The sequence below is a fragment of the Pipra filicauda genome, unplaced genomic scaffold, assembly GCF_003945595.2.
Source record: "Pipra filicauda isolate LSUMZ 115617 unplaced genomic scaffold, ASM394559v2 scaffold84_size4826128_pilon, whole genome shotgun sequence".
Lineage (NCBI taxonomy): Eukaryota > Metazoa > Chordata > Aves > Passeriformes > Pipridae > Pipra > Pipra filicauda.
The window spans coordinates 3,954,538-3,967,776 of NW_024105031.1; the positions used below are offsets into that span (position 1 = coordinate 3,954,538).

Genomic DNA, 13,239 nt, shown 5'->3' on the forward strand with positions numbered 1-13,239 from the left:
CTGAGATTGTTGTGATAAATTAAATCAGTTCTGGGATGTCATCTGCAATACTTGATGGAACATTCTCCAGAAAAAAAATAAACCAGAAAATGAGTATCTTGGGTGGCAGAGTGTGGCTTTCCATAAATGCCAGCTAATACAAGCTGATTAAAATACATATAGATAAATAAATTGCTTATTATAGAAACATCACAGGAATAATGCAGCACATGTTGTATATATGTGTGTGTATATGTGCTTGTATATGAGACAATGCACACATTTATCAGATTTGCTTGCATTTCCTACTACAAAAAAAATATGAACCAATCAAGGGTGGGAATCTTTTGCCGCCTATCTGCTTTCTTTTAAAAAACTGGCATCACACAGCATCCATACTGGTATTATTTATTCATATGCATTTTATGGAAGCAAATTAAGTCACCAAATAGTGTTATGACTGCTGCATACCAAATCATGCTTGCATTGCTCAGGTACATACTTTCATGAGGCCAGAAGGATTTAGTCTCACATCTGGGTCTCACGTTTAAAGGAGCCCATCCTGCATTCTCTCATGTAGGCCCTAAAAAGGTGCTGATCCATTTCCCATGGATTTGGACAGCTGATGAATCAGGCTCAAGGTTCCCCAGACTTCATTTACTTCAGTCACTAGCTGAAAGCATCTTAGATGTCTCTATCTAGTGTTTGACATACACATTCTTCTCAGAGCGGGGCCAGCCAAAGAGAACATAAGAAGTGCTGAATGTATCAGCAGAAATAGCATTAGCAGAATCTAGGGAAATCTAAAATTCCTTCCTAATGTAGGACACAGTCCAGTAAGGTACTAAGCACCCTCACTTCTGACTTTTTAAAAAAAGTTGCCAGAGTATGTGAAGTTTCATGCTTTAAGCATGAAGAAAAGTGAAACAGTTAATAATAAGAACAAACATGCCTGTAATACAGATGATTCTGATTTAAAATCCATGAACTTACATGTAAGAAATAATTTTTCTCTAAATATTTCCCACATTTTTTTCAACTTTGTGTTTACACTAGGTTTTGTTAATAGCTTCATAGTGCTCAAAGCAGTGGCTAAACGAAGAAGCCTTTTACATTATATGTGTGCTCAGACTGAAACAAACTATAAAACTAGAATATAGAAATATGGGATATTAAAAAAAAAAAAAAACCACCTGTATTTGAAAATAAGAAGGGTCTCAGAGCTCTGAATTTTACCTCTTACTCTTAAGAGTTAATGTGTGCAGATTTTTTCCACCCTTGGAAGAGTGGCGGAAAGCCTCTGAGAAGCAAAGGCGCTGCTTGTTCACTATACCATGTTTTGGATAGCACTTTCTATCTGAAAGAACCATGCCTTCATACATTAGATTTAGGGACAAAACCTACCTACCCAGACTAAAAAGTAATTTATATTAATGTACAGTTTCAGTTATTAAAGCACAGAATTCTCACCATATGCACCAATAATTTAATCTTGTTCTTAAGTAGCCTCACACTTCCAGTAAAAAAGAGGCAGGGGGTGCTGGGAGAGAGTAAACTACAGAACCTTTAGTCCCCAAAACAGATGCCAGTTTTGGATTTATTCAGCCAAGGAGTATTTAGCTTGGCTCAGCTACACTTGCATTGAAAAAACACTTGCCTATTCCAAAAAGTTTTTAACAAGCTCTGCTGCAGATGCTGTTGCCATTTGGCATGTCACCGTCACTGTGTGGTACAGCAGAGAGAACTCTTGACCACAGGTTTTCCTTGGCTGGGGGAGCCAGTGTTTTTGGCTATCGTTCTTCTTCTGGCCAACTGGCTGCATGTTTACGCAGTGTGGTTTTAGATGGAGTGTTAACAGAGGCTGGGTTAACAGCCTAACCCAGACCAACACTGAGACGAAGGCATGACCTATCCAATCTAAGAAAACAGAGGCAGAATAAGCTCGTATATGTTGTTACTCTTAACCCAGACTCTCTTGCATGCATTTATACTTATAGACAAGAAGATATTTTTCTTTGCCTCAGGATAAATGACAACAACTTTAAAAGCTGTACCAGTCATGAAAGTAGGAATATATAAAAACCTGTGGTTGCCCAATCTTTGTCAGTTTGATTTCATTGTCTCACTAATGACAATGTTAACTGGGCAAAATATCACTGAAAGAAGTTCTGTTACTCTTGTTTTCCACTACTATGGGATATCCTGAGAGGATAAAAACCCTGCAGAGTTAAAACTAAAAACTTCTGTCCTCATATTTCCACTAGCCAGCAAATGGCAGATCTGAAACTGAAAACCCCTGAATGTTTCTACATTGATGAACTTGATTTCAAGGATATCAGTGCTGAACACCTCCACAAAAGCTGGGAAAACTGCCCACCTGTAGTTTAGTTTACCCACACTAATCCTATTCCAGTACATATGCATGAGAAGACTTGTAAGATGTAGAACAACTTTAAAAACCATTTTTGTATAAATTAACTACATTTGTCCAAATTCTGACACTTCTTTTTGATGGCAACTACCTTGTTGCACTCTAGGAAAAGAAAAGATCCCAGTTTTATACACATTGTTTGGTGTGCTTCTCTAGTACTGCCACTACCCTGACACGCCACGCTCCTATCTGGAAAAAAGGAGGACTATATACACTCCCTCCACAGCACACACTTTTTACTGCACTCTTTATTGACTGACAATTTTCTTTAAGTCAAGTTGTGGAGCACAGACACCATTAGAGAAATAGACAGACCACTTGCCTAAATTCTACTAATCTGTACCAAAAGTCCTATTTAACACAGCATAGATCAGACAGCCCTTCAGTTGCCTCTCACTGAGAGTTCAGGACTAGGAACATCTTGAAAGTTCATACAAACAAAGGCAATTTACTGCAGCATATTAAAAAAGAGTATAACGTATGACTAAGAATGAAGTAAGCAGTGTCTGGCTACATCCCCCACTGTCTGGGTAACTGGTATGCAAGAGCAATATGAGAAAATACAGTAATTTTAAAAAAATTGTCTTTTTACCATTTTGGCTTCTGAATGCATTGGGGGAACTTGAGGTGAAGCACACGGATTGCTGAGGTTTGGCCCCTGCATCCCCATGATGTTGGAGTTCATTGACATTTGTCGCTCCATCTTTTAAAAGAAAAAAAATATTTGAAAACATCTGGAGACATTTGCAAGAATTTACTCTCGGTTTCTTTTTAAATGGACTCAGCTTTATTTCTTCAAGTCATGACTGAAAAAATAACAATCTGTGTCGTGAATTGAATGTGTGTATGCACGCAGGCGTGTGTTTCATCAGAATCGGCCCTGAAAACTCACAGCCAATTATAAAGAAAGGGGTTCTTTAATAAACAAATGTAGCAGCCACCCAGGTTTGCGCTTTTTTGTAATGATTTTCTCCCTCTCAGTGTAACAACACTCAGAGCTAAGTGGTTTTAAAAGCATCACTGTATAAAATTGTAGCTTCCCCTACCAGCGCAGCCCAAATTAGCTTGTTAAAAGCATAAATAAAAATCTACAATCTCAAGCATATGGAAAACAAGTTGGCTCTTTTTCCTTCACTCAGACTACTCAGATGAGAAGAGTTTTCCATATGTCTTGTAAGGGAAACTTTCATGCACTGCTGAGATAGCAAAAAACAAAGCAGAACTCCTCCTGGCTATTCGGAGCCCTTTCTGCAAGCTAATCTCACTAGGTGGAGAGGGAGGGATACACTTTTCAAACAAAATCTAATGGCATTAAGTCCTGTATTAAAATAATTTCCTGGAGTTTGTTCCCCAAAAAGAGGCAAGCCCCATACACTGCTAGGTGTTGGCAGAGCTGGTAAGCAGGGTTATGGTGCTGCTTTCAGCCAGAGCTGAGCATCCTGCTGTGCTTTGGGCCAGTCCCCTAAATCTTTGGCTCTTGCAAAGAAGCTTTTGAATCCTTCTGAGGTCTCCAGGCAGGGGGGGTACTTTTTGTGCCCTGTGGTGAGGTTGTTTCCCACCTTCCATGATGCCTGCAAGAATGGGTGTTGGGCCTTGGGGAGATGTCAATATCCCACTGCTTCTCTGGCGGGGCGTAGCTGCCACTGCCAAAGCTCCTACCTCCTCTCCATGGGGTAGGAGCACCTCCCACTACCATCTCCCCTGCAGCCGTTTCAGGAGGGGCAGGAGCTGCAGCCGGGGCAGCCAGCATTGACTGCGTCTGTCTCACTTCCGAGCTCACGTCTCTGTGGCTCTCAGCCAGAGCACACCTGCTCATCTGCAAGTAAAGTTGCCCAAAGGGTTCCTCAGCAGCAGCCTGAAGGCACTGAACTTACACTATTGCTGGATGTTTGCTCCATTTCATGTTCCTTGGGAATTATGCCAGGAAAAAAGCTTCCCACAGTATCTTATTTTTAAAAAGTCTTATTTTTTTGTTGTTGTTCTCCTGGTCAGTACTCCAGGAGACCCTTATTGACAAGTTACTAAGTAATAACTTATTAATGACTGATCAAATAGCAGCCAAATCTGAATCTTTGTATTCGTGTGGAGTGCCCCCCTTGCTCCAGCAAATCCAGAACAAGCAGTACTTTCCTCCCTCCTTTGGTCAGTTGCTCCCAGGTTGTCTTCCAAACCTAATATCGTGAAATGAAACAAAAACTTCTCCTTCCCCATGTCATCGTTACTCATCTCCACTCCTAACCTGCCCAAGTCTCTTATAAAGAAAAGGTTGTTAAAATCATTTAAGAATTTGAAGCTACAACTGGAAAGTACTCTTTTAGCTCCCATAATAAAATGGGAAATATTCCCATCCCTGCAGAAATGAATGAAAGATGAGCAGTGATCATGACCTAAATCTAAATAAGTGCAAGTTAACAGGTCAGAAAAGTAAATCACATTTCTTTCTTGTTAAGTGGTAATCTCTCACAAACAAAAAGATTACTTAGACTTCACTGATATAACTTATGTAAATGGCTTTTCCATTCTTGTCTGAATTCAGAAAAATCTTTTCATTCCAGAGCAGATATGCTGACCTCACCTATGTGACCAAGTGTGAGAATCAGAAATTGTAGTCTCATGTAAACTGCTTCTAATCACTCTCACACTAATTAGCATGCTGTTAACTGCATCAGAAATACTCTTGTGTAAGATGAAGCACTGAAAAAGGCCCAGCTTCCTTAACACATTTCACTTTGATTTTTTACAGAATGCAGACTTTCACCTCTGCATAGATTGAATCAAGCACAAAACAACCATTCCTCCCCCGCTAAAAGAATCCAAACCAAAAAACTTACAGGCATGAGTACAGCAGAAGATCCTGGCATGGTAGGATTGGGCAGGGTGCCAGGCATAGAGGCAGGCATAGGCTGTCTTTGTCGGTTGTGTAGGTGCAGTAGTGAAGACAGAGAACCTGGGACAGGCCTAGAAGAGAAGAAAAGAAAAGTAAAAAAGCTGTCATGGGCTATGGAGACCTAAACAAGCCTTACCATGCCAGCCATTGCTAGGCACAGGCAACTCTAGACAAGCAGGTACAGATAAACCAATCCAGGATTTGTCCTTTCCTGCATAAATCAGTGGAACATAAAGTTTTGAAGAAGCAGATGAATCACCTTCCTTCTACTGTTTATCAGTTAAAGCACCAGTATAGTTCATCTGATATAACATGAGTGTAAATGTGTCATCTGGTCTCAGTCTATGCACCTCTGCACCTTACAGTGGCCAGCAAAAGATTTCTACGAACAAGGCAGGAAAATTTCCTGGCATACCACATCAGTGCACTGCTGTAAATTCAGCCCTCAGGAACAAAAATATCTGGATTATAGTTTTGCAGGCTATGACAGAAAATTATCCACTCTTAAATCAATTTTTAAATTTTATCACCTTTGTAAATAAACTACTCTAAAATGAGTATTTCATGTCTTGATATTCTCTCTTGTGAAACTCTACCAAGCTATTGTTCTAAAGCGAGGTTACTAATTTTACCCCTTAGCACATTACCAGGACACAGAAAATGGAAAAAAAACTAGAAAGAAAATTAGGAAAATTACATTCTGATTAAGCAGCTTATAAAAGCAAAACGTACAGACCATAAAAAAGCAGAGTGAGTTATTTTGGCAAATGGGGTTCAAAAGATTTAGAAGGATTTTTTTAAGTACAGCAGAGGGAAAAGAGTGCATGTGAGAAAGCAGGCCCACTCACAAAGAAGAAACATAAAATTAACGAGTTAAACAAAACTACACTTTAAAAATAGCCTTTAAGAATGTGGTCTTGGGAGTTACTTAATCAGTTATTTCTTGTTTTGGGGTTTTTTTTAGTTTTGAAGAAGGTATGAGTTGCTTGAAGTTTGGGGTGAGTATAACTTGTTACCTTTTCAAAAAGCTTGAAAATAAGAAAGTTTTCACATACAGTGCCTCAACAAACATTGCTAGTATGAGTACGTTATGTTAAATTCTCAGAGAACAGAGAACTGCTCTGCAGTATAACGTGGTTTACACTGTTTATTGGGAAGGAGAGCTACCCTGAAAGGTACAGCAAGGACTGGAGAGAAGGGAACATAGTCTGGGAGCTTGAAGAGCCTCTATTGGGGGAGCATGGAAAGAGTCCAAGATGTTTAGAGCCTCTAACCATCACAGTTGATTTTCAGCCTTGGCAGAAGCATCCTTTGCTTCAGTGATGAATCCACAGCTAGCCATGAAAGCCTCAAAACTGGGCCGACATGGTCAGGGAAACAGTCATAACCCTAAAGCTGCAAAGGAGAAGACAGTTGTTCATCCCACTTGGTCTGAACTGTGTCACACCACATGATAGGGCTTTACATCTTGGCCCTCCAGTTTTAAGTGGTACTGGCAATCATGAATATGTACACCCCTTCTCTAACTTTAGGGGTCACTTCCAGTAATCTAACGACAAGCAAAGACTCCAAAGGCTGTGAGCAATGGGATTCACAGACATCCAGTATGCAGGACACCACATCCAGGCTCGAAAAGTGGAGGCACCTGTCTCATGACAAAACCATTTTCTTCTGACCTACAAGTCTCATACTCTTTTACCAAAAGTTCAAACAACCTAATTGACTTGTCCCTAAAACTCCCCAATATTTCCCATCCTTGGACTTGCAGTCCTTCAACCCTCTTCTCTTCAACCCATTGCCCCAGAAACATTTCTGTCCCAACAAATGCCATCTCAAAATCCTTGCCCTGCCAATTCCTTCATACTCAGACACCCTACTCCTCCCACCCCTCTGCCCTCAGCTGCCCTCTCTTTAGCAGCTGCACACGACTGAACCCGTCCTTTTGTCTTGGTTCTCTATGGAGAGAAAAAGCCTGTGTTTTGAAGAGTGTTTTAAAAATCCTCCCAGACACACACAGTACTTATTCAGAAGGGGAAAAAAGAAATCCCAAAGCAGCAACAAACATATCTCAGATACGAACAATGAGTTCTTCCTATGCCTCCCTGGTTATCTGTTGATGGAGGAATAGAATGTACTTACATCTTCATATCACCCCAAAAAACCTCAAGACAACGTCTCCCAGATATATGGTGTAATCCTGTGAGAAAGTGCAATAAGTACTGTGAGGAAGCATGAATGAGCTTCTGGGATAGGAGACTCTATGGTCAGATCAGCATAAGGCTAAGTCTTGGGAGCTGTGGAGGTGGTGTAAGTGGAAAGGATACAGTGCAGAAAAAATGAGCTCAGAAAATATACTCAAGGTACACAGACCCTGACCCATTCTACTGTCCACTTAAACACAGCCACGCACCAGCACTCATTCACATGAGACAACTGACAAATCATTAGGATAAGGTCAAAATAGCATGAAAAACATGTTCCTTTGAAAAGAAAAAAGTGAGGAGATACCAGTTTGAATGTGAACGATCTCAGTTTGGTTTCCAGTGGCTGTGGTGACCCCCACAGGAAGTGTCCACTTCCCACTGGCCCATCCCCACCAACGCTACTGTCCTGCAGAGCAGCAGACAAGTTCAAACAGGTCTTCTCTATCTTGTGCTTTAAAGTCCATGTGCCAGACAGAAGGGCTGGGACCCCCACACTGGGGCATCTGGGGATGAACAGAGGGTGCTGCAGCCCCTGCTGGGGATGCACACAGGTTTTCCTCCCAAAGAGCAGGCAAGGAGGAGTGAGCATGGAAGGAGAAAGCACCAGTGCACTCTCACACCTGTACTGGAACAAGACTGAGGTGTGCACCTACCTGCCCACTGGAGCTCTAGAGCCCTCTGGGTCCACTGGCTTAGACACAGTCTACAGGAACTGCACTGGCTAACCAGAGCAATGCATTCCACAAAAATACCACTTGAGTTTTCAGTGGTAAAGTAAAACAAGTACCATGACAACAGCTCCCCCTGCACACCTTTATTCATTCTGAGATGTCCCACATACAGACCCTTTGTACAAGTCACCAGTTTCATAATAAGCTTAGGTGTTAGGCTGTTTGACAGAAACTTATTTTGGCCTGACCTATACAATTTGTGCAAGTGATTCTCAAGAGACTGCACAGTTTGAGTTTTGCTTATATGTTCCAGAGCCAAAAAAAATTCCAAAATTACTTTAATGAGTTTGGGAATATGCAGCTTGGGCAAAAGGGAATTACTGGTATTTATTAAAATGGCAAAGAAGCTTCCTTGCTGTCCCCAGTTTTACCTTTAACGCTGCTTTGTTTTGGGGGAGGCCATATGCTTTACACTCAGCTAGAGCGAAAAAAATCCTTAGTACTTGAGGTATTTTTTTCTTGCTGCACTCCTGCTAGTCCGTTCCCAGGTGTGTTTTTGCAAAGAGATGCAGAGCAGTCAGAGAAACCTTGCGCTTCAAGGCTGATCCTCCTTTTCAAAAAACCTGCAGCACTTCTGCCACCAATAAAAATGCTACATAATCCTCATGGGATTCCCCCCCACTGGGGAAACCGACTTTGGCCAGTACTCATGGATACTTGAATTGCTCCTACATTGAATGCAGGTCATTGATTAGCACGTGGTTGTGCATATTCACTCTCACAGGGCTCGGGGCATGCGTATGGCACAGGCTGAGACACTCAGTTTGTCTAAGACATTTCTTCCTCTTCCAAGGACAACACAATCTCCTTTGCCGTTGCTTTCTAACCAGCAGCAAAGAAAGTCAGTGAAACTTTATAATGGTTATTTTTGATGTTGAACATATCAACTCCGCTCCTCTCTTTGTAAATGCTGAGGAGGTGCTGCCTGCAGCCTGTCAGTCAATATTGCTGACTGTGGGATTTTCATTCGTTGGCACCTGTGCTGCTAAATAAATAGGGTTGTTGGGCAAACAGCCCACAAATAAAGGACAGATAAGATAGAGAACTGGCAGGTGCTCAACCTCACTGAAAATATGGCCACCCATGGTGTTTTCCCAAAATTTCGGAATTTTCATTGTATTCCAGCCTGCTGTTGGATATGATGGGGTCTTGGTCAGTGTTTGTACACCGTCCCTTCTGGCATACAAGGGCTGGATAGATAGTGTTATTCTGGCTTAGTAAAATACCACATTAGCCAAGTTGCTGTAACTGACCACGTTGGCTCTTCCTCTACGTGGTCGTGCTAACACCATGAGTCATCCTTACTAACATTTAAACAGATGGGTGGTACCCCGCTAAGCCGTGGTGACTCGATCATGTTCCATCATATGACTCTACCCAATGATTAAAGATAACTCCACTAATGTAATCAAATATCTATGATATATACTTCACTATGAGACTCCTTGATTAATACCAAATCCTCTGTCTGATATGATGCAACACCTATTTGACCCAGTTTTCTAGACTGTCTGATGACTAACCACTACATTCGTCTATAAAAAGACTAGGCTTCCCTTAACTGGAAGTCTTCAAGGACAATTCGTGCAGATGACAATTTGCTGCTGAGGTCTCATGAGAGTAGGTTCATGCTGAATGAACCTACTAGACCATTTGGGGCTACAGGTAAAACGCTACATGCTACATTTGGGGCTACATGCTATTTAAAGTATCACTGCAATATGTTTTCTATTATGGTAAAGCATTCCAGGTGAGCAGGTCTTACCATGACCTCTCTCCTGCTCCTTACTCCCCTGCACATAGCATTCATGCAAGGTCATCAAGAATACCTACATCACATTCGTGTTTGCTCCACTTGTGAAGAAAGTTAAGCCAAAGTATATGGAGTTGCACTGGAGCAAAGGAGCTCATCTCTTGACTGTCTATGGCCTCCAGACCCAGCCATCTCACAGTGGAGCAGCCCACAAGTGGCTGTTTGTGCTATGGCAATTTGCCACATCGGGTCAGCTCTGGCTGAAGGCTTTCTGCACCACTCTCCAGTTACACAACACAGACGTGATCAGACTTTCACCATTTTATGTATATATATACATATAAAAATATGTATGTATGCACATATATATATATTTATTACAACAGTGCCTAGAAGCAATGGTTTAAAAATTGTGGGTGAGGTCCTCCCCAAAAAAGCTTGTAGATAATTTAAAAATGAGGGAAAGTGAGTGGAAGGAATAGGGAGACACAGGTGAATAAGGTAGCAATGATATCATTATAATCAATATAATGAGGAGCAATCATTGCATACCAGCAGCCTTCATCCTTTCAATGGATGTCAGTATGTGCATGTGGTTTGGGTGGCTTTCAGGCTGAAGGATCCAAGTAGCCTAGCATAGTGAGAATGAATAGGCTACAGTCTACCCTCTGAATGTCCCATTGACAACCAGGTATTGTCACAATTAAACTTTCCTTTGCTAAAAAGTAAGTTCACTGGAGCATGTGATTCTACAGACTAGCTGTAATCTGCTTTTACAGCAGCTACTGCAGACAGAGTACCTGGCCCAAGTGCTGTCCTGGGCCTTTACCATTCAAATAATTCAGTCAGAGGGCAAAGACATGAAGGGGACGTTTTAATCTGAGAGATGTGAATGGTGGGGTTGCCTCACTTACTGCTGGTCTGCTGTTGTTTGATCCACAGTGCCATTATTTAAGCCTATCAATCCAACTAGAGCTTTCCTCATTTGTGGTCCTTTATTTCCTCCCCCTCCCAACCTTAAAGCAGGGCAATTCTGTCTAATTTCAATTTATCCATTTGTCATTCAGAGGAGGAAAGAAAAAAATAAACACAAAGGAAAGCAACAACAAAGCATCAGACAAGTACTTGGAATACCTCGCATAGTTGCAAGGGACCTCACCTGACCTGCTGTATCCCATGTTTAACAGTGTTTTAATCACAGCATCACCAGAGAGCCAAGCTTTCCAAGAAGTGGGAGGTTTGTGTCACCAGATTTTTCAGAGAGCCAAACCATATTCAGGGGAAAAGAAAACTGGCACCTAGAATTCATGGCTCCCTGCCAACCTAGTAAAGATGCTTTTTTGTACTTCTCAGATAATTCAGACTTCTGCATGATGTGAGTAGATTATTATTATCAGTAGCAGACATTTATACTATGGTGGTGCCCAAAGGTCTCAGTCGGGAGCAGGACCACATTGAGCCTGGCACTGTACAAACACAGATAAGAGACAATTCTTACAGAATATGTTTACAATCTAGAGACAAAAAACAGATGAAAAGTAGAAGACAGAGATAGAACACACAAGCAAATAAATATGCTAAAGAATTGGAGACAATTTAGAGGCACTCCTCTGGTTGCTTTTTTGTCTCTTTGTATATTTTTTTATTTAACTGGTATGCTCAGAAATGACAGGACCGAGGAAGTTTGCTAGAGGAAGGGAGTAACTGAGATTGAGACACAGGAAGGGCAACACTCTAGGAGAGGGAAAATTAAGGCTCGTAACTTAAAGGATTTGGGAAGCATCTAGACAAAGATATGCTTTCTGTAGAGATTTTTAAATGGAGTGTTCATATATTCATATATGTTATGCTTAGGTATTTTCCCAGTGTTGCACAAGAAGAGATTTCAGCCTGTGAAAAAGAAACTAGCTGCTGGTAAAGACGTTGGCAAAGTGAAAGTGATTCTTGACACTGTAATGAGAAACTGGAGGACTCTGATAAGATAAGGCTAAGCTGCAAAAAGTCTTATAGACAAGAAGTTTGATTCAGAAGTGAAGGAAAAGCCCATGTAAGTATTTGAGAAGAGCTGGCACAATTAAGATAACAAGATATACATCAGCACACAGGAAGAAGGAATTCAGCAACAAGCATCACAAAAAGAGCAAGATGCAGCGTACAGATATGAAACTATATGGACAAAGTCAAAAGCAACCAAAGAGATGTTACTTCTCAATTCATGTATCCCTTGATGTCACTTAAGGAGAAGCTGTTCACTGGGAACAAAGCAACTCTATCAGAAATGCATTCTTGATCTCTTGCTCTAAAACACAGGGACAAGAACACTTAAATGAAGGGAAAGTAAAAAAAAAAACAACCAGTGAATGGATATATATATAGTAAAATATTATAAACCTGGGGAAAAATGCCTCCAAAATTTGTTAAGAATTCTGTACTTTTCACCTGAGCTTGTAGGAGAAAAGCCCTACAAATCAGTGGCCCCATCATGTATTTAGTGGGCCAAAGTCTATTTAAAGGTTTAGTCAAGGATAAATCTTACCTTTAGAAACTCCAATTTTGCTAATGCCACCTATATTTCCTGAACACGTTTAAGGAACCTCTGCAAATTCAGCACAAGTACAAGGACCAGCAGGTCCTTGGTAGCCTCACAGAACCCATTAACATTTGCCTTTTGGCTCTTACAGGTCTTAGAAACTGCTGGTTTCAATCTTCCCTTCCCTCTATTTCACTGGGTCTTATTGCCTGACCCATTACAAGAAAAATAAGAAAAGCTAGAATGGTTTCTTAGACTATAACTTCCTTGGAGAAGTTTATGTTCTGCACAGTGTTATGCACACAGCTGGAACTCACAAATATGTGGAGGATAATGGCATAGTTAAAGCAAAGCAGGGAAACACTGCAAAAGTCAGGTTCAAGGGATTATAAAGAACTAGCCCATATAAAACATGGTCTTGTAATAAAATTTAAAAAAAAAAAAGTGGGATAAAACCAAAAAAACTGCAGCATAAACATGATTTGATCATAAAAGCAAGCAACAATGTCAAAGCGATTCCACTTCCACCACAGTCTCTTAGCTCAGAGAGGACCAAGCTTAATTCTCCAGGAAAACAAGTGATTTTGCAGCACTGCGAATAAAGGTGTATCAGTTTTCAATGAAGAAAAAAGGTAACAATAATACCAAATGCACCAAATGGCAACTTATTTAAAACCAGGAATGATAACAGCAATAAAGCTTACACAAACACTTTTTAACATGC

General features: G+C 40.9%; 1 protein-coding gene across 9 annotated transcripts in view; it reads right to left on the bottom strand.

Annotated features, from left to right (window-relative positions):
* CREB5 (cAMP responsive element binding protein 5) overlaps positions 1 to 13,239 on the bottom strand; it is a 248,726-nt gene that overhangs the window by 62,051 nt on the left and 173,436 nt on the right. For all 9 annotated transcript variants that reach the window (XM_027723788.2, XM_039390640.1, XM_039390641.1 and 6 more), the window contains 2 exons: positions 5,242 to 5,368; positions 3,003 to 3,113 (listed from right to left, as the gene is read on the bottom strand). In XM_027723788.2, the coding sequence (XP_027579589.1) occupies positions 3,003 to 3,113; positions 5,242 to 5,368 (238 nt within the window). The remainder of the gene's footprint in view (positions 1 to 3,002; positions 3,114 to 5,241; positions 5,369 to 13,239) is intronic.